The sequence below is a fragment of the Anomaloglossus baeobatrachus genome, chromosome 1 (assembly GCF_048569485.1).
Source record: "Anomaloglossus baeobatrachus isolate aAnoBae1 chromosome 1, aAnoBae1.hap1, whole genome shotgun sequence".
Lineage (NCBI taxonomy): Eukaryota > Metazoa > Chordata > Amphibia > Anura > Aromobatidae > Anomaloglossus > Anomaloglossus baeobatrachus.
The window spans coordinates 845,219,226-845,244,655 of NC_134353.1; the positions used below are offsets into that span (position 1 = coordinate 845,219,226).

General features: G+C 52.2%; 1 protein-coding gene across 2 annotated transcripts in view; it reads right to left on the bottom strand.

Annotated features, from left to right (window-relative positions):
- Positions 1-25,430, bottom strand: part of UTP15 (UTP15 small subunit processome component) — a 102,347-nt gene that overhangs the window by 22,556 nt on the left and 54,361 nt on the right. For both annotated transcript variants that reach the window (XM_075325163.1, XM_075325173.1), the window contains exons 7-10: positions 11,519-11,654; positions 8,130-8,214; positions 7,636-7,788; positions 7,408-7,509 (exon numbers count right to left, since the gene is read on the bottom strand). In XM_075325163.1, coding sequence (XP_075181278.1) covers positions 7,408-7,509; positions 7,636-7,788; positions 8,130-8,214; positions 11,519-11,654 — 476 coding nt within the window. The remainder of the gene's footprint in view (positions 1-7,407; positions 7,510-7,635; positions 7,789-8,129; positions 8,215-11,518; positions 11,655-25,430) is intronic.

The following is a 25,430-nucleotide window of genomic DNA, read 5'->3' on the forward strand; positions in this document are numbered from 1 at the left end:
CCCCTCCCCTTCTGCCTATACACCCCCCGTGCTCCCACGGGCTCCTCAGTTTTGGTGCAAAAGCAAGAAGGAGGAAAAAGAATTATCAACTGGTTTAAAGTAACTTCAATCCGAAGGAATATCGGAGAACTGAAACCATTCAACATGAACAACATGTGTACACAAAAAAACAGGGGCGGGCGCTGGGTCTCCCAATTGGAGCTAGAAGAAAAGGAATTTACGGTAAGTAAACAAAATTCCCTTCTTCTTTGTCGCTCCATTGGGAGACCCAGACAATTGGGACGTCCAAAAGCAGTCCCTGGGTGGGTAAAATAATACCTCGTAAGAGAGCCGTAAAACGGCCTCTTCCTACAGGTGGGCAACCGCCGCCTAAAGGACTCGTCTACCTAGGCTGGCATCCGCCGAAGCATAGGTATGCACCTGATAGTGTTTCGTGAAAGTGTGCAGGCTCGACCAGGTAGCCGCCTGACACACCTGCTGAGCCGTAGCCTGGTGCCTCAAAGCCCAGGACGCGCCCACGGCTCTGGTAGAATGGGCCTTCAGCCCTGAGGGAACCGGAAGCCCAGCCGAACGGTAGGCTTCGAGAATTGGCTCCTTGATCCACCGAGCCAAGGTTGATTTGGAAGCCTGTGACCCTTTACGCTGGCCAGCGACAAGGACAAAGAGTGCATCCGAGCGGCGCAGGGGCGCCGTACGAGAAATGTAGAGTCTGAGTGCTCTCACCAGATCTAACAAGTGCAAATCCTTTTCACATTGGTGAACTGGATGAGGACAAAGAAGGGAATTTTGTTACTTACCGTAAATTCCTTTTCTTCTAGCTCCTATTGGGAGACCCAGACGATTGGGTGTATAGCACTGCCTCCGGAGGCCACACAAAGCACTACACTAAAAAGTGCAAGGCCCCTCCCCTTCTGGCTATACACCCCCAGTGGGATCACTGGCTCACCAGTTTTAGTGCAAAAGCAAGAAGGAGGAAAGCCAAGAACTGGTTTAAACAAATTGACTCCGAAGTAACGTCGGAGAACTGAAAACCATTCAACATGAACAACATGTGTACCCGAAAAACAACCAAAAATCCCGAAGGACAACAGGGCGGGTGCTGGGTCTCCCAATAGGAGCTAGAAGAAAAGGAATTTACGGTAAGTAACAAAATTCCCTTCTTCTTCGGCGCTCCATTGGGAGACCCAGACGATTGGGACGTCCAAAAGCTGTCCCTGGGTGGGTAAGAATACCTCATGTTAGAGCTGCGAAGACAGCCCTCCCCTACGGAGAGGCAACTGCCGCCTGCAGGACTCTTCTACCTAGGCTGGCGTCCGCCGATGCATAGGTATGCACCTGATAATGTTTGGTGAAAGTGTGCAGACTCGACCAGGTAGCTGCCTGGCACACCTGTTGAGCCGTAGCCTGGTGTTGTAATGCCCAGGACGCACCCACGGCTCTGGTAGAATGGGCCTTCAGCCCTGATGGAACCGGAAGCCCAGCAGAACGGTAGGCTTCAAGAATTGGTTCTTTGATCCATCGAGCCAGGGTGGCCTTAGAAGCCTGCGACCCTTTGCGCTTACCAGCGACCAGGACAAAGAGTGCATCCGAACGGCGCAGGGGCGCCGTGCGGGAAATGTAGATTCTGAGTGCTCTCACCAGACCTAACAAATGTAAATCCTTCTCATACCGATGAACTGTATGAGGACAAAAAGAAGGCAAAGAAATATCCTGATTAAGATGAAAAGAGGATACCACCTTCGGGAGAAACTCCTGAATGGGACGCAGCACTACCTTGTCCTGGTGGAAGACCAGGAAGGGAGCCTTGGATGACAGCGCTGCTAGCTCAGACACTCTCCGAAGAGATGTGATCGCTACCAGAAAAGCCACTTTCTGTGATAGTCTAGAAAGTGAAACCTCCCTCAGAGGCTCGAAGGGCGGCTTCTGGAGGGCAACTAGTACCCTGTTCAGATCCCATGGATCTAACGGCCGCTTGTACGGGGGTACGATATGACAAACCCCCTGCAGGAACGTGCGTATCTTAGAAAGTCGTGCTAGCCTCTTCTGAAAAAAGACGGATAGCGCCGAGACTTGCCCTTTAAGGGAGCCGAGCGACAAACCTTTTTCTAACCCAGATTGCAGGAAAGAAAGAAAGGTAGGCAATGCAAATGGCCAGGGAGACACTCCCTGAGCAGAGCACCAGGATAAGAATATCCTCCACGTTCTGTGGTAGATCTTAGCGGACGTGGGCTTCCTAGCCTGTCTCATGGTGGCAACGACCTCTTGGGATAATCCTGAAGACGCTAGGATCCAGGACTCAATGGCCACACAGTCAGGTTCAGGGCCGCAGAATTCCGATGGAAAAACGGCCCTTGGGACAGCAAGTCTGGCCGGTCTGGAAGTGCCCACGGTTGGCCGACCGTGAGATGCCACAGATCCGGATACCACGCCCTCCTTGGCCAGTCTGAGGCGACGAGTATGACGCGGCTGCAGTCGGATCTGATCTTGCGTAGCACTCTGGGCAAGAGTGCCAGAGGTGGAAACACATAAGGGAGCCGGAACTGCGACCAATCTTGCACCAAGGCGTCTGCCGCCAGAGCTCTGTGATCGCGAGACCGTGCCATGAAGGTTGGGACCTTGTTGTTGTGCCGGGACGCCATTAGGTCGACGTCCGGCACCCCCCAGCGGCAACAGATCTCCTGAAACAAGTCCGGGTGAAGGGACCATTCCCCTGCGTCCATGCCCTGGCGACTGAGATAATCTGCTTCCCAGTTTTCCACGCCTGGAATGTGAACTGCAGAGATGGTGGAGGCCGTGGCTTCCACCCACATCAAAATCCGCCGGACTTCCTGGAAGGCTTGCCGACTGCGTGTGCCGCCTTGGTGGTTGATGTATGCCACCGCTGTGGAATTGTCCGACTGAATTCTGATCTGCTTGCCTTCCAGCCACTGCTGGAACGCTTTCAGGGCAAGATACACTGCCCGTATTTCCAGAACATTGATCTGAAGCGAGGACTCTTGCTGGGTCCACGTACCCTGAGCCCTGTGGTGGAGAAAAACCGCTCCCCACCCTGACAGACTCGCGTCCGTCGTGACCACCTCCCAGGATGGGGGTAGGAAGGATTTCCCCTTCGATAATGAAGTGGGAAGAAGCCACCACCGAAGGGAAGCTTTGGTCGCCTGAGAGAGGGAGACGTTCCTGTCGAGGGACGTCGGCTTCCTGTCCCATTTGCGTAGGATGTCCCATTGAAGAGGACGCAGGTGAAACTGCGCAAAAGGAACTGCCTCCATTGCTGCCACCATCTTCCCCAGGAAGTGCATGAGGCGCCTCAAGGGGTGTGACTGGCCTTGAAGGAGAGATTGTACCCCTGTCTGTAGTGACCGCTGCTTGATCAGCGGAAGCTTCACTATCGCTGAGAGGGTATGAAACTCCATGCCAAGGTATGTGAGCGATTGGGCCGGTGTCAGATTTGACTTTGGAAAATTGATGATCCACCCGAAACTCTGGAGAGTCTCCAGGGTAGCGTCGAGGCTGTGTTGGCATGCCTCTTGAGAGGGTGTCTTGATCAGGAGATCGTCCAAGTAAGGGATCACCGAGTGACCCTGAGAGTGGAGGACCGCTACTACAGTAGCCATAACCTTGGTGAAAACCCGTGGGGCTGTTGCCAGGCCGAACGGCAGTGCCACGAACTGCAGGTGTTCGTTTTCTATGGCGAAGCGCAATAAGCGCTGGTGCTCTGGAGCAATCGGTACGTGGAGATAAGCATCTTTGATATCGATCGATGCAAGGAAATCTCCTTGGGACATTGAGGCGATGACGGAGCGGAGGGATTCCATCCGGAACCGCCTGGTCGTTACGTGTTTGTTGAGAAGTTTCAGGTCCAGGACAGGACGGAAAGACCCGTCCTTCTTTGGGACCACAAACAAGTTGGAGTAAAAACCGTGGCCCTGTTGCTGAAGAGGAACAGGGACCACCACTCCTTCTGCCTTCAGAGTGCCCAGCACCTGCAGAAGAGCCTCGGCTCGCTCGGGAGGCGGGGATGACCTGAAGAATCGAGTCGGGGGACGAGAGGTGAACTTTATCTTGTAACCGTGAGACAGAATGTCTCTCACCCAACGGTCTTTTACCCGTGGCAGCCAGGCGTCGCAAAAGCGGGAGAGCCTGCCACCGACCGAAGATGCGGAGTGAGGAGGCCGAAAGTCATGAGGAAGCCGCTTTGGTAGCGGCACCTCCGGTGGCCTTTTTAGGACGTGACTTAGACCGCCATGAATCAGAGTTCCTTTGATCTTTCTGAGGCCTTTTGGACGAGGAGAATTGGGACCTGTCCGCGCCCCGAAAGGACCGAAACCTCGACTGCCCCTTCCTCTGTTGGGGTATGTTCGGTTTGGGCTGGGGTAAGGATGTATCCTTTCCCTTGGATTGTTTGATGATTTCATCCAAACGCTCGCCAAACAATCGATCGCCAGAAATTGGCAAACTGGTTAAGCGCTTTTTGGAAACAGAATCTGCCTTCCATTCCCGTAGCCACAAGGCCCTGCGGAGTACCACCGAATTGGCGGCTGCAACCGCCGTACGGCTCGCAGAGTCCAGGACAGCATTAATAGCGTAAGACGCAAATGCCGACGTCTGAGTGGTTATGGACGCCACCTGTGGCGCGGACGTGCGTGTTGCTGCGTCAATTTGCGCTTGACCTGCTGAGATAGCTTGTAGCGCCCATACGGCTGCGAACGCTGGGGCAAAAGAAGCGCCGATAGCTTCATAGATGGATTTCAACCAGAGTTCCATCTGCCTGTCAGTGGCATCTTTGAGTGAAGCCCCATCTTCCAGTGCAAGTATGGATCTAGCTGCCAGTCTGGAGATTGGAGGATCCACTTTGGGACACTGAGCCCAACTTTTGACCACGTCAGGGGGAAAAGGATAACGTGTATCCTTAAGGCGCTTAGAAAAACGCTTATCTGGACAAGCATGGTGATTCTGGACTGCCTCTCTGAAATCAGAGTGGTCCAGAAACATACTCGATGTACGCTTGGGAAACCTGAAACGGAATTTCTCCTGCTGAGAAGCTGACTCCTCCACCGGAGGAGCTGAGGGAGAAATATCCAACATACGATTGATGGACGCAATAAGGTCGTTCACTATGGCGTCCCCGTCCGGAGTATCAAGATTGAGAGCGGCCTCAGGATCAAAATCCTGATCAGCTGTCTCCGCATCATCAACCAGAGATTCCCCCCTCTGAGACCCTGCACAATATGATGATGTCGAGGGAAAATCTAAGCGAGCTCGCTTAGTCGGTCTGGGGCTGAGGTCTGTTAGCAGGTGGCTCCCCCTGGGCCCCTCTTAGCAAAGGCTCCGGCTGAGTAAGTGCCACAGGGGCCGAACAGTGCACGCAATGAGGGTCAGTGGAACCTGCCGGTAGCGGGGTCGTACATGCGGCGCAGGCAACATAATAAGCCTGTGTTTTGGCACCCCTGCCTTTCGTGGGCGCCATGCTATTATCTTCCCTGAGTAACACAATAGGGTATATAGCCAGAAATCAACTGTGCACCATACAGTGTAAAACATATATACCATAAACATATAATGTTACACTACTGCACAATGGGGCTAGCACCACAGGTGCTGCTTACCACCCGCCTAAAGCGGTTGTGAGGCCACCAGAGTCCCTGCCTGGGTCTCCCAGACTTTGTCCCCCTCTGCAGCGTCCGAGGAGCTGACAGGAATGGCTGCCGGCGTCCTGAGGAGAGGAGGGAGCCGTGGGCGTGACCCAGAAAGAGCGGGAACTGGTGCCCGCACTGTGCACAGTGAGAGGGGTGGAGTATGCAAAGCATGCTCCAGCCCTCAGTGCTGCTCGTTCTGTGCAGCGTCCCGCCCTTCCCCTGCCTGTCAGGGCTGTGGGCGGGAGGAAAGGAAACTAGGCCGCAAAAAGCCGGGGACTCTACTAATAAACGCGGCCGCCGTAAAAGCGCGGCCGACGTGAAAGTCCCCGGCGCACTACAAGTCCCAGCCGCGCCGCAGTGTTTCCATGGCCGCGGCGGTCAGTGCGGCAGTCCCTATACATAAACACACTCAGCAACGCTGAGTGTGTAATGGCACATATTAACCCGGTCAGCGCCGTGGTCCCCGGTGCACTAGCACACCCAGCAAAGCTGGAGTGTTGCTGTGCGCTGTCCCCACAGGGATACAGAGTACCTCCAAGTAGCAGGGCCATGTCCCTGAACGATACCCGGCTCCTATCCAGCAGGCTCCACAGGAGTTGTGGATGAAGCACGGTCTCAGTGCCTGGAGACCGATAGGATCCCACTTCACCCAGAGCCCTGAGGGGGATGGGGAAGGAAAACAGCATGTGGGCTCCAGCCTCCGTACCCGCAATGGATACCTCAACCTTACAACACCACCGACAAGAGTGGGGTGAGAAGGGAGCATGCTGGGGGCTCTATATGGGCCCACTTTTCTTCCATCCGACATGGTCAGCAGCTGCTGCTGACCAATCTGTGGAGCTGTGCGTGCGTGTCTGACCTCCTTCGCACAAAGCAAAAAACTGAGGAGCCCGTGGGAGCACGGGGGGTGTATAGGCAGAAGGGGAGGGGCTTAACACTTTTAAGTGTAATACTTTGTGCGGCCTCCGGAGGCATAGCCTATACACCCAATTGTCTGGGTCTCCCAATGGAGCGACAAAGAAATGCCTATAATCTTCAATGACCCCGCGCCCCACCACCGTGCGGAGCTGCCGCCCCACCCCCGTGCGGAGCTGCCGCCCCACCACCGTGCGGAGCTGCCGCCCCACCACCGTGCGGAGCTGCCGCCCCACCACCGTGCGGAGCTGCCGCCCCACCACCGTGCGGAGCTGCCGCCCCACCACCGTGCGGAGCTGCCGCCCCACCACCGTGCGGAGCTGCCGCCCCACCACCGTGCAGAGCTGCCGCCCCACCACCGTGCAGAGCTGCCGCCCCACCACCGTGCAGAGCTGCCGCCCCACCACCGTGCAGAGCTGCCGCCCCACCACCGTGCAGAGCTGCCGCCCCACCACCGTGCAGAGCTGCCGCCCCACCACCGTGCAGAGCTGTCGCCCCACCACTGTGCAGAGCTGCCGCCCGACCCCCACCCCACCTACTGTCTCCTCCCCAAAATCCTATAGAATGTAAGCCCGCCGCAAGGGCAGGGCCCTCTTCCCTCTGTACTAGTCTGTCTATTGTAACTTGTATATGTATTCTGTATGTAATCCCATCTCATGTACAGCACCATGGAATCAATGGTGCTCTATAAATAAATAAAAATAATAGTATAAATCAAATAATTACACATACATCAAAGTATATAGTGGAATTTTTTGGCTCAGATGGTGCCATCCTAATGGAAGATACAGAATATCCGGGGTCTCTGTGGAGTGAATCTCCCTGTATATTCCCATTACAGCCGGTGGCCTCTTACCTCTAATGCAGCATCCAAAGCCGCAGACACCTGGAAACCTCGGAGCAGCCGGTCATATTTCTTTAAGTGCTGTTTGACTGGTTTGCTGACAATGAAGTCATCCTGTACAGAACACAGAGAATTAAGAAAATTATATTAAGTCTCTTAAACTAAAAGCATTTCTGCAGCTTTCTGCAGGCAGCCCAACACCACTGCCTTCCTGACCTGCCGGACCTTCAGCCACTTTACCTGCTTTGCCATGTAGTCCTTCCCTTTCACAAACATTCGGTATCTCGGATGCTTCTTTTGTGGTGGTTCATTTGGTTTCTTTTCTTCCAGCTTTCGATGTTTAACATTCAAGACGCTGTTGGTCATTCCAACCACGATCATCTCATCATCAGGCTGAAGAGAGAAAGAACGCGTTAGTTAATAAAGGTTACAGTGACACTAAGCATTATGTCTCCTTATGTCTTACTATCACATCCAGACCCTGGCTCACTGCAGAACAGTGGATTATGAGTAGCTGCTATCTAGAATAAGCCTAGAAGTCACCTCTACAAAATTCTGGACCTGACGGTAAGAGGACTCCGTGCTATGGCTGTGGGTTAATCATCATCTTACTATAGGTCCATGGCTACCTGCAGGTTTGGAGAAGCCCACTGAGCACCACTTGTGGGTCCTAATGAGCAGTAATCAAGAGACCAATCACATATAGGAGATATCAGAGGAGACGTCATACTTACAGCCAATGCAAGGCTTAAAATTGAAGCTGCATAGTCAAAACTGTAGACAACTTTGTAGTTCATTGTGCTGTAGACCTTCACATGCCTGGAGAGGAGAATGGAGAGAAATCAGATGACGGAGGAGGAAATAACCAGAGAGGTCTTCATCTCTCATAAATTATTAGTCTCAATAATACAATGAAATGAGATTAATAAAGATTATTACTGCATGTAGTATGTGTATTGTGTTTAAAACCCAGAATCTTGGGTCCCCATACAGAATATACAGCAGTGGTCCATACACCTCATCACGGTGAGGCCGGCTAACCAGCTGATGTGTTTGGTGGTGTCCTCTCCTTACAGGAAAGAGTAAGTGGAATTTCAACCCCTTAACCCCTTCACGACCATGGACGGATCTTTCCGTCATGGATCGTGTCCCGGTAAGCCCCGCCCCCTGCCGCGGGCAGGCGGCGTGGATCGGCACACATATCAGCTGTTTTCAACAGCTGACATGTGTGCCTACATGTTCCGAGTGGAATCGCATTCCACCCAGAACATTAAGCCCTTAGATCTCGCTGCCAAAGTCTGGCATCGAGATCTATATGCGCGCGCCATGTTTTTTTACTTACCGCCGCCCCCTCCGGACGTCACGTGAGTGATCACGTGACGTTCGGTGGTTGCCATCATAGCACAGGGTCATGTGATGACGCCTGCTGCTACGAAGTTTCACTTTCATTCTTCCTCGGCACGGAGCAGAGGAAAAAAGAAAGTGACTATTTCTGCTGTTTACAGCGGTATAGCTGTGATCAGCAGATAGCGATCAGCAATCGGATTGCTGATCGCTATAGCCCCCTAGGGGGGACTAGTAAAATAAAATAAAAAAAAAGTTTTAAAAAATTAAAAAAAAAACAAAAAATTAAAAAAAAAAAAACCCTAAAAGTTCAAATCACCCCCCTTTCACCCCATTGAAAATTAAAGGGTTAAAAAATAAATAAATATACACATTTGGTATCGCCGCGTTCAGAAATGCCAGATCTATCAAAATATAAAATCAATTAATCTGATTGGTAAACGGCGTAGTGGCAAAAAAATTCCAAACGCCAAAATTACGTTTTTGGTCGCCGCAAGTTTTACGCAAAATGCAATAACAGGCGATCAAAACGTGGCATCTGCGCAAAAATGCTACCATTAGAAACATCAGCTCGAGACGGAAAAAATAAGCCGTCACTGAGCCATAGATCCCAAAAAATAAGAACGCTACGGGTTTCGGAAAATGGAGCAAAACGTGCGCCACTTTTATTGGACAAACTTGTGAATTTTTTTTAACCCCTTAGATACAAGTAAATCTATACATGTTTGGTGTCTACAAACTCGCACCGACCTCAGGCATCATACCCACACATCAGTTTTACCATATAGTGAACACCATGAATAAAACATCCCAAAAACTATTGTGCCACCACATTTTTTTTGCAATTTTTCCACACTTGGAATTTTTTTGCTGCTTTCCAGTACACCATATGGTAAAACTTATGGTTTCATTTAAAAGTACAACTTGTCCCGCAAAAAACAAGCCCTCATATGGCAAGATTGACGGAAAAATAAAAAAGTTACGGCTCTCGGAAGAAGGGGAGCAAAAAACAAAAACGCAAAGTGCCCCGGGGCTGAAGGGGTTAAGGGGAGATAAACCAGCACCAGGATTCTTGTCAGCGGCTTTCTCCTCTCTCCCCATTGAAAACAGATGAACACTGAGCAGAGCTCTCAGGTGTATGGGGCAGTCAGGAGAGGTCGCTGTCTGCCCACAGCTTTGGTTTTATTCATGGCCAGCTCTAGCTTACCAATGACGCCAGGATGTAACACTTGGAAACGTTTATTCCTAGCTCTGTGACTGTCTAGGAGAGCTCCAAGAAAGAGCAGGAAAAGTGATCACAGCCGGGCAATTGCCTTGCACCAGGGGTGTAACATGAGAAATGTATTTTATATTCCCCACCCTTATTACTCTACACCATAAACAAATTCGAATTTTGCGGCTTTTTGGGGATTTTTAATTGATAGCCCTCAGGACTCCTCCAGATAACAAAATGAAGCATGTGCCATAGGGTGCAGTGATCGGCACAACCACACGTGTGTGACGGATTCTGAGATTGCTTAAGAAAAATGGATTCTGATGAAGATGAGGATCCTATGGGTGGAATTTAAGACTTTAAAGTGGGCTTTACACGCTACGATATCGTTGATGAATTATCGGCGAGGTCAGTGTTTCTGACGCACATCCACCGTCATTAACGAGATCGCAGCGTGTAACAATTAAGAGGGATCTTAAACGATCGCAAAACAGGGCAAAATAGTTTACCTTGGAGAGGTCGTCCTGAAACAAAAAAATCGTTTTCAGGATGTTAGCGATGTTGTTCGTCGTTCCTGCGGCAGCATACTTCGCTATGTGTGACACCGCAGGAGAGACGAACATCTCCTTACCTGCCTCCACCGCCAATGCGGAAGGAAGGAGGTGGGCGGGATATTTAAGTCCCACTCATCTCCGCCCCTCTGCTTCTATTGGCTGTCTGCCGTGAGACGCCGCGCCCCATTAGGAAGGAGGCGGGTGGCCAGCCAAAGCGACGTCGCAGTGCAGGTAAGTGAATGTGACGGGGGTAAGCGAGGTTGTGCGACACGGGCAGCGATATGCCCATGTCGCACAACCGACGGGGGCGGGTACAATCGCTTGCGATCTCGCTAGCGAGATTGCAGCGTGTAAAGCCTGTTTAAAGGGAGTCTGTCAGCAAAAAATGACTGTTCAAACCAAGCACAGCCCCCTCTAGGAGGATATAGGTCTAAAAAAGCAAAGCTTTAGTGTCCACATCCATTGCTGAAATTGCCAAAAATCATTTTCTATTCAAATATGCTTATTAGGAGCTCGGTGCACCCTGGATGTGGTTGAACAGTTCACTGCACCTTCCCCCTGGTTGGTTTCCATCTATCTCAGCCACCTCTTCCTTGATTGACAGCTGTGGCTTTACAGGAGTAGATGGGAAGATGCAGTGAAATACTTGGCCACGTCCAGGGAGCACCGAGGACTTCATTACCAGATCTGAATACCGGACAATTTTCAGCAATGGTTTGGCCATTAAAGGAACGATTTGTACCAACAGACTGCCTTTAGTTCAGGACACAAAGCACGTGTTAGGGCTCCAGGCCAAAAATCACAACTCTACAAATTTAGTAGCCACACATTATTTGGTGGCATGACCCATATCATCCGCCATCTGCAGTTGTGCGTGTGCTATTTATTCTGCCCTACTCTACTGCAGGAGGAGGACGGGAGCGGCAGGATTGTGCACAAACACTTCACTGTATACACGTCTCATGTCCGGAGAACCCATCCTCTTATCCACACCATTTGCTGTGGAACCTACCTGTCCAGCGACGCCGACAGCAGCCTCTGACCGGAGCCACTGAGGCACAGACTGGTCACTGTTTTGTGATGATTTCTTAAGGACACCAATAACTGCCCCCCCTTCAGCAGGTCCCACACTTTCACATATCGACCACCTAAAGGAGTGAGGATAAAGAAACGCATCAGTAATTAAACACCATGTATTGCAGCCGTGTTTAACCCTTAAGTGGCCAGTCTAGTCTTCTGCGGCCAGTAAATACAGATGATTAGGGTGTGCTGCATTATACAATTGTAATCTCAGCTCCCGGTCTACACAATGCTTTGCCCCGTAGTGCTGGGCTACAGAAAAGGATCCAAAATCAGACCCAATTTACATCTTCTACGTCATATCCAAGGATTTACAGGATTACCACCTCCTGGTGCTCCAGCTATGGATAACTTTGCACAGATAGATTTTTTATTATTATTACTTCACTTCCTAAATAAAAAGTTAAACAATTTTCTGATCAATCTGCCTTAAAATGTTTCTACCACTCTGCTACTGCGAAGCGTTCAAGTCCAGTATTTACTAGAGGTTAACTCCGGCACACTATAAATTTCCCATGAAAGTAAAGGAACGCAGCAGTTGGGAATCAAAATCCTTTTCTTTTATTTTGTAAGTGTCACACGTGAAAAAGAAGGGAATTTTGTTTACTTACCGTAAATTCCTTTTCTTCTAGCTCCTATTGGGAGACCCAGACAATTGGGTGTATAGCTTCTGCCTCCGGAGGCCACACAAAGTATTACACTTTAAAAAGTGTAACCCCTCCCCTCTGCCTATACACCCTCCCGTGGATCACGGGCTCCTCAGTTTTAGTGCAAAAGCAGGAAGGAGAAGACTTATGAATTGGTCTAGGGCAAATTCAATCCGAAGGATGTTCGGAGAACTGAACCATGAACCAAAAGAACAATTCAACATGAACAACATGTGTACACAAAAGAACAACCAGCCCGAAGGGAACAGGGGCGGGTGCTGGGTCTCCCAATAGGAGCTAGAAGAAAAGGAATTTACGGTAAGTAAACAAAATTCCCTTCTTCTTTGTCGCTCCATTGGGAGACCCAGACAATTGGGACGTCCAAAAGCAGTCCCTGGGTGGGTAAAAGAATACCTCAGTAACAAGAGCCGAAACGGCCCTCCTCTTACAGGTGGGCAACCGCCGCCTGAAGGACTCGCCTACCTAGACTGGCGTCTGCCAAAGCATAGGTATGCACTTGATAGTGTTTCGTGAAAGTGTGCAGACTAGACCACGTCGCTGCCTGACACACCTGCTGAGCCGTAGCCCGGTGCCGCAATGCCCAGGACGCACCCACGGCTCTGGTAGAATGGGCTTTCAGCCCTGAAGGAAGCGGAAGCCCAGAAGAACGGTAGGCTTCGAGAATCGGTTCCTTGATCCACCGAGCCAAGGTTGACTTGGAAGCCTGCGAACCCTTACGCTGGCCAGCGACAAGGACAAAGAGCGCATCTGAACGGCGCAGGGGCGCCGTGCGAGACACGTAGAGCCGGAGTGCTCTCACCAGATCCAAAGAGTGCAAATCCTTTTCACATTGGTGAATTGGATTAGGGCAAAATGAAGGTAAGGAGATATCCTGATTGAGATGAAAAGTAGATACCACCTTAGGGAGAAATTCCGGAACCGGACGCAGAACCACCTTATCCTGGTGAAACACCAGGAAGGGGGCTTTGCATGAAAGCGCTGCAAGCTCAGACACTCTACGGAGTGATGTAATTGCCACTAGAAAGGCCACCTTTTGCGAAAGACGTGATAAAGAGACATCCCGCAGCGGCTCGAAAGGTGGTTTCTGAAGAGCAGTTAGCACCCTGTTAAGATCCCAGGGCTCCAGCGGACGCTTGTAAAGTGGGACTATGTGGCAAACTCCCTGCAGGAACGTGCGGACCTGCGGAAGCCTGGCTAGACGCTTTTGAAAAAATACGGAGAGCGCCGATACTTGGCCCTTGAGAGAGCCGAGTGACAAACCCTTGTCCATTCCGGATTGGAGGAATGAAAGAAAAGTGGGTAAGGCAAACGGCCATGGAGAGAAGCCGTTATCAGAGCACCAGGATAAGAAGATTTGCCAAGACCTGTAATAGATCTTGGCGGACGTTGGCTTCCTGGCCTGTCTCATGGTGGCAATGACATCCTGAGATAACCCTGAAGACGCTAGGAGCCAGGATTCAATGGCCACACAGTCAGGTTGAGGGCCACAGAATTCAGATGGAAAAATGGCCCTTGTGACAGCAAGTCTGGGCGGTCTGGAAGCGCCCACGGCTGACCCACCGTGAGATGCCACAGATCCGGGTACCACGCCCGCCTCGGCCAATCTGGAGCGACGAGAATGGCGCGACGGCAGTCGGACCTGATCTTGCGTAACACTCTGGGCAGCATCGCCAGAGGAGGAAACACATAAGGCAGTCGGAACTGCGACCAGTCCTGAACTAACGCGTCCGCCGCCAGAGCTCTGTGATCCTGAGACCGTGCCATGAATGCCGGGACTTTGTTGTTGTGCCGTGATGCTACGTCCGGCGTTCCCCAGCGGCGACAGATCTCTCGGAACACTTCTGGGTGCAGAGACCATTCCCCCGCATCCATGCCCTGACTACTGAGAAAATCTGCTTCCCAGTTTTCTACGCCCGGGATGTGAACTGCGGAGATGGTGGAGGCTGTGGCTTCCACCCACTGCAGAATCCGCCGGACTTCCTGGAAGGCTTGACGACTGCGAGTGCCGCCTTTGTGGTTGATGTATGCGACGGCAGTGGCGTTGTCCGACTGGATACGGATCTGCCTGCCCTCCAGCCACCGCTGAAAAGCCAATAGGGCTAGATACACTGCCCTTATTTCCAGAACATTGATCTGAAGGGAAGACTCTATCGGAGTCCAGGTTCCCTGAGCCCTGTGGTGGAGAAAAAACGCTCCCCACCCTGACAGGCTCGCGTCCGTGGTGACCACAGCCCAGGTTGGGGGTAGGAAGGATTTTCCCTGCGATAGAGAATTGGGAAGGAGCCACCACTGAAGTGACGTCTTGGTTGCAAGGGAAAGAGAGACGTTCCTGTCGAGGGAAGCCGACCTCCTGTCCCATTTGCGGAGAATGTCCCATTGGAGCTGCCGTAGATGGAATTGCGCGAACGGCACTGCCTCCATCGCTGCCACCATCTTCCCCAGGAAGTGCATGAGGCGTCTTAAGGGGTGTGACTGACTCCGAAGAAGTGATTGCACCCCTGCCTGCAGAGAAAGCTGCTTGTCTCGCGGTAGCTTGACTACCGCTGACTGTGTATGAAACTCGATCCCGAGGTAAGTCAGTGATTGGGTCGGTGTCAACTTGGATTTTGGGAAGTTGATTATCCACCCGAACTGCTGGAGAGTCGTCAGAGCGACTGTAAGGCTGTGTTGACACGCCACCCGAGAAGGGGCCCTGACTAGGAGATCGTCTAGGTAGGGAATCACCGAGTGGCCCTGAGAGTGTAGGACCGCCACGACGGATGCCATGACTTTGGTGAAAACCCGTGGGGCTGTCGCCAGGCCGAAAGGCAATGCCACGAACTGAAGGTGTTCGTCCCTGATGGCGAAACGCAAGAAGCGTTGATGTTCGGGTGCGATCAGCACGTCGAGATAAGCATCTTTGATGTCGATCGATGCTAGGAAGTCTCCTTGTGACATCGAGGCGATGACCGAGCGGAGAGATTCCATCCGAAACCGTCTGGTTCTCACGTGTCTGTTGAGCAGTTTGAGGTCCAGAACGGGTCGGAATGATCCGTCCTTTTTTGGCACCACGAACAAGTTGGAGTAAAAGCCGCGACCACGTTCCTGAAGGGGAACGGGGGTCACAACTCCTTCTGTCTTCAGAGCGTCCACCGCCTGAAAAAGTGCGTCGGCCCGAGCGGGGGGCGGAGAGGTTCTGAAGAAACGAGCCGCAGGACGGGAGCTGAACTCTATCCTGTAACCGTGAGACAGAATGTCTCTCACCCATCGGTCTTGAACATGTGGCCACCAGGCGTCGCCAAAGCGGGAGAGCCTGCCACCGACCGAGGATGCGGTTAGGGGATGCCGAGAGTCATGAGGAGGCCGCCTTGGAGGCAGTGCCTCCTGCGGCCTTTTGGGGGCGTGACTTGGACCGCCACGCATAGGAGTTCCTCTGGCCTTTCTCCTGCCTGCTGGAAGAAGAGGATTGGGGCTTGGTGGAGGGACGAAAGGACCGAAACCTCGATTGTATTTTCCGTTGTTGAGGTCTCTTAGGTCTGGACTGGGGTAAGGATGAGTCCTTTCCCTTGGATTCCTTAATAATCTCATCCAGTCGTTCGCCAAACAAGCGTTCGCCAGCAAATGGCAAACCTGTTAAGAACCTCTTGGAGGCCGAGTCTGCCTTCCATTCGCGCAGCCACATGGCCCTGCGGACTGCCACAGAGTTAGCTGATGCCACAGCTGTACGGCTAGCCGAGTCTAGGACTGCGTTCATGGCGTAGGAAGAAAAAGCTGACGCTTGAGAAGTCAAAGACGCAACTTGCGGAGCAGAATTACGTGTGACAGCATTAATCTCAGTCAGACAAGCCGAGATAGCTTGGAGTGCCCACACGGCTGCAAAGGCCGGGGCAAAAGACGCGCCCGTGGCCTCATAGATGGACTTCACCAGGAGCTCTATCTGCCTGTCGGTGGCATCCATTAGCGATGAGCCATCTGCCACCGATACCACAGATCTAGCCGCCAATCTAGAGACTGGAGGATCCACCTTGGGACATTGAGCCCACCCCTTAACGACTTCAGTGGGGAAGGGGTAACGCGTGTCAGTGAGGCGCTTAGTAAAGCGCTTGTCCGAAACCGCTCTGGGCTTCTGGACAGCGTCTCTGAAGTTAGAGTGATCGAAGAACGCACTACGTGTACGTTTGGGGAACCGAAACTGGTGTTTCTCCTGTTGAGACGCTGACTCCTCCACAGTAGGAGGTGGGGGAGAGAGATCCAACACCTGGTTGATGGACGAGATAAGATCATTCACTAATGCGTCCCCCTCAGGTGTATCAAGGTTAAGGGCGACGTCAGGGTCAGAACCCTGAGCTGCGACGTCCGCCTCGTCCTCCAGAGAGTCCTCAAGCTGGGAACCCGAGCAGCGTGAAGAAGTCGGGGAAGATTCCCAGCGAGCCCGCTTAGCCCGACTAGGACTGTGGTCCTGGCAGGAGTCCTGCGCGTGGGACCTAGGGCCCAACCTGGGAGCGCGCTGCGGCTCGGACCGAGAGGGGCCTGGAGGTGACGATCCAACAGGGGCCAGGGCCTGTGTAAGGACCGGTCTGGACTGCAAAGCTTCTAGCAGCTTGGCAGACCATTTGTCCATAGACTGAGCCATGGATTGTGAAAGTGACTCAGAGAGTTTCTCAGCAAAAGAGGAGAACTCTGTCCCTGGCACCTGGACAGGGGGAGCAGGGGGGGTCTACATGAGCCGAGGGGTCCACTAGTGACCGAGGCTCCGGCTGAGCAAGTGAAACAGGGGTCGAGCATTGCTCACAGTGAGGGTAGGTGGAACCCACAGGTAACATAGCCCCACAAGAGGTACAGGCCGCAAAAAACCCCTGTGCCTTAACAGCTTTGCTCCTTGTGGACGACATGCTGTTGTCTCCTAGGAGAATGATCACTGAGGGTATATGGGCAAAGACAGGGTATACAGCCCGACCGAACAGAAATATATATATAAATACGTATCTATTCCGGCACCCTAGGGGGGACCAGCACCGGGTGACCGGTGTGGCTTACCGACCGCTAACAAGCGGAGTGTGTGCCTCCAGATTCCCAGCTTTAGGTCCCCTGGAGCTGTGAGAGCTGTTCCTGAGAATCCTCCACCGGCAGAATGCCCAAAAAATGACTGCCGGAGATCTCAGGGGAGGAGTGGAGCCGTGGGCGGCGCCAGGAAAGTGCGGGAATCTGGGGTCCCCACAGTGATCAGTGAGGGGGGAGGAAACATGCAGGATGCTCCAGCCCTCACATCCGACGTCAGGTCGGCAGTCCCGCCCTTACCCCTGACAGGCAGGCCCGGGGGCGGGATTTTTGCGACTAGGCCGCGATGAAGCCGGGGACTAAATTTGAGACCGCGCCCGACAAGCAGGCACGGTCGGCGCGGAAGTCCGCCGGTCTTCACAATCCAGCAGCTGCCGCAGCGTCCGGGAAGAAGGTGCGCTCCTGCACATTCCCCAATGGGGACACAGAGTACCTTAGAGTTGCAGGGCCCGATCCCTGAGGTTTAACATACTCCGGTCCGGCAGATTCCCACAGGGGCTGCGGAGGGAGCACGGTCCCAGCAACTGGATGACCGTTCAGGATCCCACTTCTCCCAGAGCCGCTAAGGGATGGTGAAGGAGACGGCATGTGGCTCCAGCCTTTGTACCCGCAATGGGTACCTCAACCTTAACAACACCGCCGACATAGTGGGGTGAGAAGGGAGCATGCCGGGGGCCCCGTGGGGGCCCTCTTTTCTTCCAACCGACATAACTAGTATGAGAATGCATGAGTGGATGTGTGCCTCCTTCCACACAAAGCATAAAACTGAGGAGCCCGTGATCCACGGGAGGGTGTATAGGCAGAGGGGAGGGGTTACACTTTTTAAAGTGTAATACTTTGTGTGGCCTCCGGAGGCAGAAGCTATACACCCAATTGTCTGGGTCTCCCAATGGAGCGACAAAGAAAAGTGCTGTACAAATGTCCGCCAGGTGTCGACGTTTCGGCTAACAAGCCTTCATCAGGTCGGACAGACTTGACCTATACTGGAATCGTAGTCTGGTAAGTATATGGGATAGCTGTGATAACACTGTAGAGACTGCCTGTTTGAGGTCCCTGGGTGAAGCCGGCATATAAAATCAGATCATATGCAGATATGTGAGACAAAGGAAGTCTTGGTAGTCATATGTCTCTCTTGTTCAGAGTAGCCGGAGAAATAGCGGACAAGGGGGTATTAGGGAGAGGCAGCTCATTCAGAATGGTACCAGGGCCCAGGATTCAGGCTTGGGATCAAGATAAAAGGGCTCGGCTGCTATTATAGCTATTGATTTCTATATTGTAGCCTGGATAAAGGTTCACTGGGTAGAGAAGATATTGTGGTTATAGCTAAGGATCCCGCAGTGTGGAGCCGGGTTCCAGGGTTCACGCTTGGAATCGGTGTCCACAGGACACGCGGTTTAGCACTGCGGCACCACAGGCTCATGCTGCCTCTGACTTTCTTCATGCCCAACGGACCTCCCTCCAGGCTATAACACAGAAGTCATTAGCAATTACCAGGCATATTACCCCGATTCCAAGCGTGAACCCTGGAACCCGGCTCCACACTGCGGGATCCTTAGATATAAAACACAATATCTTCTCTACCCAGTGAACCTTTATCCAGGCTACACCATAGAAATCAATAGCTATAATAGCAGCCGAGCCCTTTTATCTTGATCCCAAGCCTGAATCCTGGGCCCTGGTACCATTCTGAACGAGCTGCCTCTCCCTGATACCCCCTTGTCTGCTATTTCTCCGGCTACTCTGAACAAGAGACACATATGACTACCAAGACTTCCTTTGTCTCACATATCTGCATATGATCTGATTTTATATGCCGGCTTCACCCAGGGACCTTAAACAGGCAGTCTCTACAGTGTTATCACAGCTATCCCATATACTTACCAGACTACGATTCCAGTATAGGTCAAGTCTGTCCGACCTGATGAAGGCTTGTTAGCAGAAACGTCGACACCTGGCGGACATTTGTACAGCACTTTTTTTCACGTGTGACACTTACAAAATAAAAGAAAAGGATTTTGATACCAAACTGCTGCGTTCCTTTACTTTCATGGGAAATTTATAGTGTGCCGGAGTTAACCTCTAGTGACTGTTAATTTGTTTCTCCTGAGCACCTATGACAAGAGGTGATGCGAGGTCTTCTCCCTTTTATTACAAGTCCAGTATTTAATCTGTCACCCTCCTGGTCCTCACTTCTTTTTTCCTACTTCTCCATGTGTTGGAGATATGAGCAGGGAGAGGGCTGTACATAGATCTACAAAGCATGAAAAGAGGAGAAAGTATCTACAGCCTCAGGGAGGGCAGAGACCCTGGGCTATAGAAAAGGAGAAGAGCACATAGGGAGAATATAAGCACAGTTCTGTAGCTAGGCCCACATATGCGCCCTGGATACACACAGATCTCAGATCCAGCCTATATTACTAACAAAATCTCCCAGAAGAATAAAACGGATTTTTGTGTACTCACCGTAAAATCGTTTTCTCTTAGCCATCATTGGGGGACACAGGACCATGGGGTGTTATGCTGCTTATCCATAGGAGGACACTAAGCAGATGCAAAGATGTTAGCTCCTCCCCTGCAGTATACACCCCCTGGCCCAGCCAGGCTACTTCAGTTTTAGTACACAAGCAGTAGGAGAACAAGTAACAAAAAATTTGAGTGAATACTCATAACAAAGAAGTACCGAGAGAGAAAAAAAATGTAAGGCCCAACAGGGCAATAGGGAGGGTGCGGTGTCCCCCCAATGATGGCTAAGAGAAAACGATTTTACGGTGAGTACACAAAAATCCGTTTTTCTCTGACACCTCATTGGGGGACACAGGACCATGGGACGTCCTAAAGCAGTCCCTGGGTGGGTAAACAATAAACAACGCAACCCAAGGACTAGGAACCAGTCCCAGAAAGCCTGGAGCGCCTACTGAGATAGGTGCTCCACTATCGTTTGCAGAATTTTCCTACCTAGGTTCGCCTCAGCCAAAGCCTGGGTATGGACTCGGTAATGCTTTGAAACAGTACGTAGGCAAGACCAGGTCGCAGCCTTACACCTCTGTTCCACTGAAGCCTAATGGTCCAAGAGGCACCAACTGCTCGCGTGGAATGAGTCCGCAGCCTACTAGGAATGGGCTTGAGTTGCAAGCGGTAGACCTCCAGGATCGCAGAGCGAATCCAGCGAGCCAGCTGCCTCTCCTTTCTTAAGCCTTTCAGGAATGACGAACATGGAGTCTAATGTTCCTAAAGGGGCTGTCCTGGGTAAATAATATCTGAGAGCCCTCACAAGGTCTAGCGAATATAGAAACCTTACCACCCTATGGACTGGGTGTGGAGAAAAGGAAGGCAGAACAATGTCCTCGTTCATATGAAACGGGGAAGTAACCTTCGGAAGAAAATCCGGAAGGTGGCGTAGAACCACCTTGTCCTGATGAAAGATCAGAAAGGGTTCGCAGCAAGAGAGTGCTGCCAGTTCCAAAACTTGTCTGATGGACGTAAATCGCCACTAAGAATGTTACCTTCCAGGAGAGATGAGCAATAGAAGATTCCTTAATAGGTTCAAAGGGGGACATCTGGATACCGTCCAAAACGAGAATGAGGTCCCATGGGTCCAGCGACCGTTTATACGAGGAAACTAGATGGGAAACGCCCTCGAGGAAAGCCTTGACTTGCGGATTGCAAGCTAGGCGGTATTGATAGAATATTGAGAGAGATGAAACCTGCCCCTTAAGGGAGCTGAGGGCCAACCCCTTTTGCAACCTGACTGCAAAAAAAAAAAAAAAAAAATCAAGAATTCTGGGGATCGCCAGAGGCATAGGTTGGACATTAGATTCCCTGCACTGGGAAAGGAAAGTTTTCCACATACGGTGATAAATACGGGATGAAGGCCAGCTTTCGGGCACTGTACATGGTGGAGATGACCACAGGAGAGAATTTCGCTCTTGTTAAAGTCCAGGTCGCAATGGCCAGGCCGTCAGCTTCAGGGCTCTGGAGTTGATGGGAAATGGGCCCTTGGGTCAGCAGGTCTGGGATGCTTACAAGGCGCCATGAGCAATTGTACTAATTCAGCATACCAGGCGCACCTGGGCTAGTCCGGTGCTATTAGTATCACCGAGACTCCTTCTGCCTTGATCTTCCTGATTACTCGCGGCAGCAGGGGCAGAGGCGAAAAACATGTAAGGTAGACGGAAACGACTTCAGGAGACTAGAGCATCCGCGCCAATGGACTGTGGATCACGTGACCTGGCTAAGAACGCGGGTACCTTTGCGTTCAACCTTGAGGCCATTAGATCCACGTCTGGTGTACCCCAGCGAGTGCAGATGTGTGGGAACACTTCTGGGTGGAGAAACCACTATTCGGCGGCCAGGCCTTGGCGACTTAGAAGGTCCGCCACCCAGTTCTCTACTCCCGGTATGTGTAAACGCTGAAAACACAGACCCCAGTCAATTCGGCCCAGGTAAGGATCCTGAGGACCTCGAGATAAGCTGTCTTGCTGCTGGTACCTCCCTGCCGATTGACATAGGCCATAGCTGTTGCATTGTCCAATTGGACCCGAATCAAACGACCTGCTAGCGGAAGGGGGGGAATGAAGATCGCGCTGATTTTCAGGATGATTTCTGGGAAGGGAAGACTCCTGGGGCATCCAACGTCCCGAAGCAGTGTGGAGCCAGTACGCTGCTCCCCAGACTAAGAGGCTGGAGTCCGTGGTCAGGAGTAGCCAGTCCACTTGGGGGACAAAAACTCCTCCTCGATATGGAAGAGGACTGAACCAACTAGCAAAGTACATACCTGACTGAAGGAGTCAGGTGAAAAGTTCGTCCAAGGAAAAGGGGCTCTTGTCCCAGGCAGCTAGAAGCGCAAGCTGCAGTGGGCGGTGGTGTGGCTAAGCAAGCAGCACTGCCTCTATAGCCGCCGCTATCCTACCTAGCACTCTCATACTGAATCGTATGGAGCGAGAGGTGTACATAGAGGGCAAGGTACCGCTTGTTGTAGAGCGGTCGCCTTGTCTTGAGGGAGAAATATCAAGCCCCGAAGGGTGTCCAGGGACATGCCCAGGGAGGTGACGGATTTTGACGGGACCGGGGATGATTTGACTGGAGTCAGAAGCCGCCCTAAGCGGGATAGGATGCCCACAGAGATCTGCACGCTGGTTGAGCCCTTGATGAGGAGGTCATCCAAGCCAGGCAGAACAGCCACTCTCCTGGCGTGAAGGGCACTCATGGCGGCCGCCATGACCTTTGTTAAGCCCCTTGGTGCTGTGGCAGAGCCGAGGGTAGGGCCACAAATGTAAAATAAAAAAAAAAGTCCTGAACCGCGAAGCGGAGGAACTTTTGGTGAGCTGGAGCGATGGGTATGTGCAGGTACGCGTCCCTGATAGCTAGGGAGGCAAGGAATTCTCCTTCGACCATAAAGGTAATAATGGACCCTAGGAATTCCATTCTGAATCTCCTTACGTGCACATGTTTGCTCCGGTGTTAGAGGTCCAGGATGGGTCGAACTGACCCGTCCTTTTTTGGGGACCACAAGAGGTTGGAATAGAAGGACTTGAACTCCTCGGCGTCCGGAACAGGTACCATCGCCCCCGCCGTTTGGAGGGAGTGGATTGCTGAGAGAAGGCCTCGCGGTGTTTTTGAGCCTTTGGGGGGTTTGAGAGAAAAGACTGACCAGGGGATCGGGTCCAGAATTCAATGTGGTAACTGGAAGACACAAGGTATCGCACACCCATTTGTGGTCTGAGGCGGCGGCCCAGATGGAGGAGGACAAGACTCCTCGGTCTTTGTCTAGACTGCCAGGACGAGGTGGACTCGAGGAGGGCTGAGAAGGTCGGGCCCTGCGTGTCTAGTAAAAAACATCCTGGGCTAGAGTTGGAGGAGGGAGGTACTCTTTTCCTCCTGTGGCGTCAGAAAAAAAGAGCCTGTCCAGACGATCAGCAAACCATCGGTCTGGAAAGGAGTACTGTGAGAGGCTTCTTAGAGACAGAGTCCGCTCTCCATTATTGGAACCAGAGGGCCTTACGGATGGCTATGGTATTTGAAGCGGCAATAACTGCGCTGGTAGCAGCGTCGAGGGAGGCCTGCATGAGGTACTCTGCCGCCGCAGCAATGTGAACTGTTACATCTGTGAGGGTCTGAGGGAAACTGGTAGTCCTGGTGCCTGTGCGACCCACACGGAAGGGGAGAGGGACCCGCAGCCTCAAGGCGGAGCGATCGAGCTGCCCCACTTGTCCGTCTGTAAAAGACAGGAGGGTCCTTCAGGCAGGCGGGAAGCCGGGTGAGGGTCCACTGAAGCCGGAACGGCCCAGCCCTTAGAGACAGCTAAGCCAAAGGGGTACCGGGACTCCATGAGTTTACAGATACAGAAGCGGCGTCAAAATTTTTTTTTGAGGTTTCCTCACCCTTTTAAAGGAGACCGCAGGGTCATTAGTAATGGATGGAAGATCTTCACATGCAGAGTTTGGTTGATTGCTGCAATAAGGGAGTCCATCGCAGCTTGATCGCTCGGGGAGGTTGAAACCAAGGAATCATCCCAGTACAAACATCATTCCCCTTCCTCCGGCTCCTCAGAGAGCGCGGAACATGTGGGAGAACCCCATCTGTGTACCCTAAAAGGAGAACCATGGGGGTCATGCCCTTTTTCTGATCTGCAACCGGTGAAGCAGAGGGCTGATTGTTATCAGAAGGACCCTCTATATAGGTGTCATCAGGCTGCCTTCTGTCCAGGGGCCCCGAAGGGTGTGAGGACAATGTTGCATAGCCAGCACCAGGTTCTGGGAACTGTGCCCATTTCGGGGGACTGAGAGCTGTAGGCTCTGGGCTGGCAGCGGTTGCGGCGGGGAAGGGGGGGAGCTACAGGGGCACCGGACTCACAGAAGGAAGAGGTGCTATCATCCCCTAGTAGCTCAGTGTGGCAGGATACATTAAAAGTCTTATAGTTGTTGCCGTTGTCGTGTAGTCGTGCAGGGCATAAAACATGTGACAGCAGCCTCTGGCTGATGAGCCACAAACTGATTGTAATGAGGGAGCAATGCTCTGCAGAGCTAATGTGCAAGTGAGGATATAACTCACCCAGAACCTGATGACCCCTCCCCCCCCTGCTCCTGTGTCCCAGTTCCTGTGGGAAGGAGGAAACCAGCTCTGAGAGACGCCCACAGGCTCTGATCACAACAAGAGGGAGCAATGCTCTGCAGAGCTCCTGTGTGAGGAGGGTTACACGCGCTTTTGTGAGGGGGCGTGTCTTATCGAGTGTCGGAGGGGGCAGGGCTTAGCTCCGACAAGAAGGCATGAGAAAATATAATAAACAAAAAATAAATGGTGGGAAGGGACCCCCCCTTACCCCCTCCAGCCCTGCACAACAACGGTGGACAGAAAAAACTAAGTGTACCGCAGCTGCGGGTGCACTGAGTCCTGGGAGCTCTCCCCTCCCCAGGTGGAATGCTATGCAGGAGTCTGCAATCAGCCCATGTGCATCCAGTCAGTGAGACCTTTGCTCCAATTCCTGTCAGGGAGCCAGTGTGGAGATTCTGACGCCTGCTGTGAAGCTGCCTCTCCTTTCTTAAGCCCCCGGTCACAGAGCTTTTATCAACTCAGAGCCTGCCAGAGGAAGTTTTTTTATCTGCTCTGGAAATCGGAAGGATCTCACCTCATGTGGAGATGGCAGTCTCTACCTGGTCATGCTGGTGCAGAGCGTGTATCAACTCAGAGCCTAGTTTTCATCTGCTCTGGGACTGGAAAATTGGTGCCTGTGAGAACCATCGTCCAGTGAGTAACAGCCCAGGATCCAGCGTCGCAGGAGGGGGTACGGGGAGGCAACACTCCGCGTTCCCGCCTGTTGATGGTTTTGGGAAATCGGTCCCCGAAGGAAACCGTCGCCCTCTAAAAACAAAAAATTCTTGCTGCAGTAGTGTGCACAGATGTGCCTCCTATAGACACTAAGCTAAAACTGAAGTAGCCTGGCTGGGCCAGGGGGTGTATATTGCAGAGGAGGAGCTAACATCTTTGCATCTACTTAGTGTCCTCCTATGAATAAGTAGCATAACACCCATGGTCCTGTGTCCCCCAATGAAGCGTCAGAGAAAAGTCTGAAACCAAGATGAGGAAAACAGTAAATGAGTTGACTAAGGGTAGCCACTAACATAAGTAATAATCAGTTTTCCA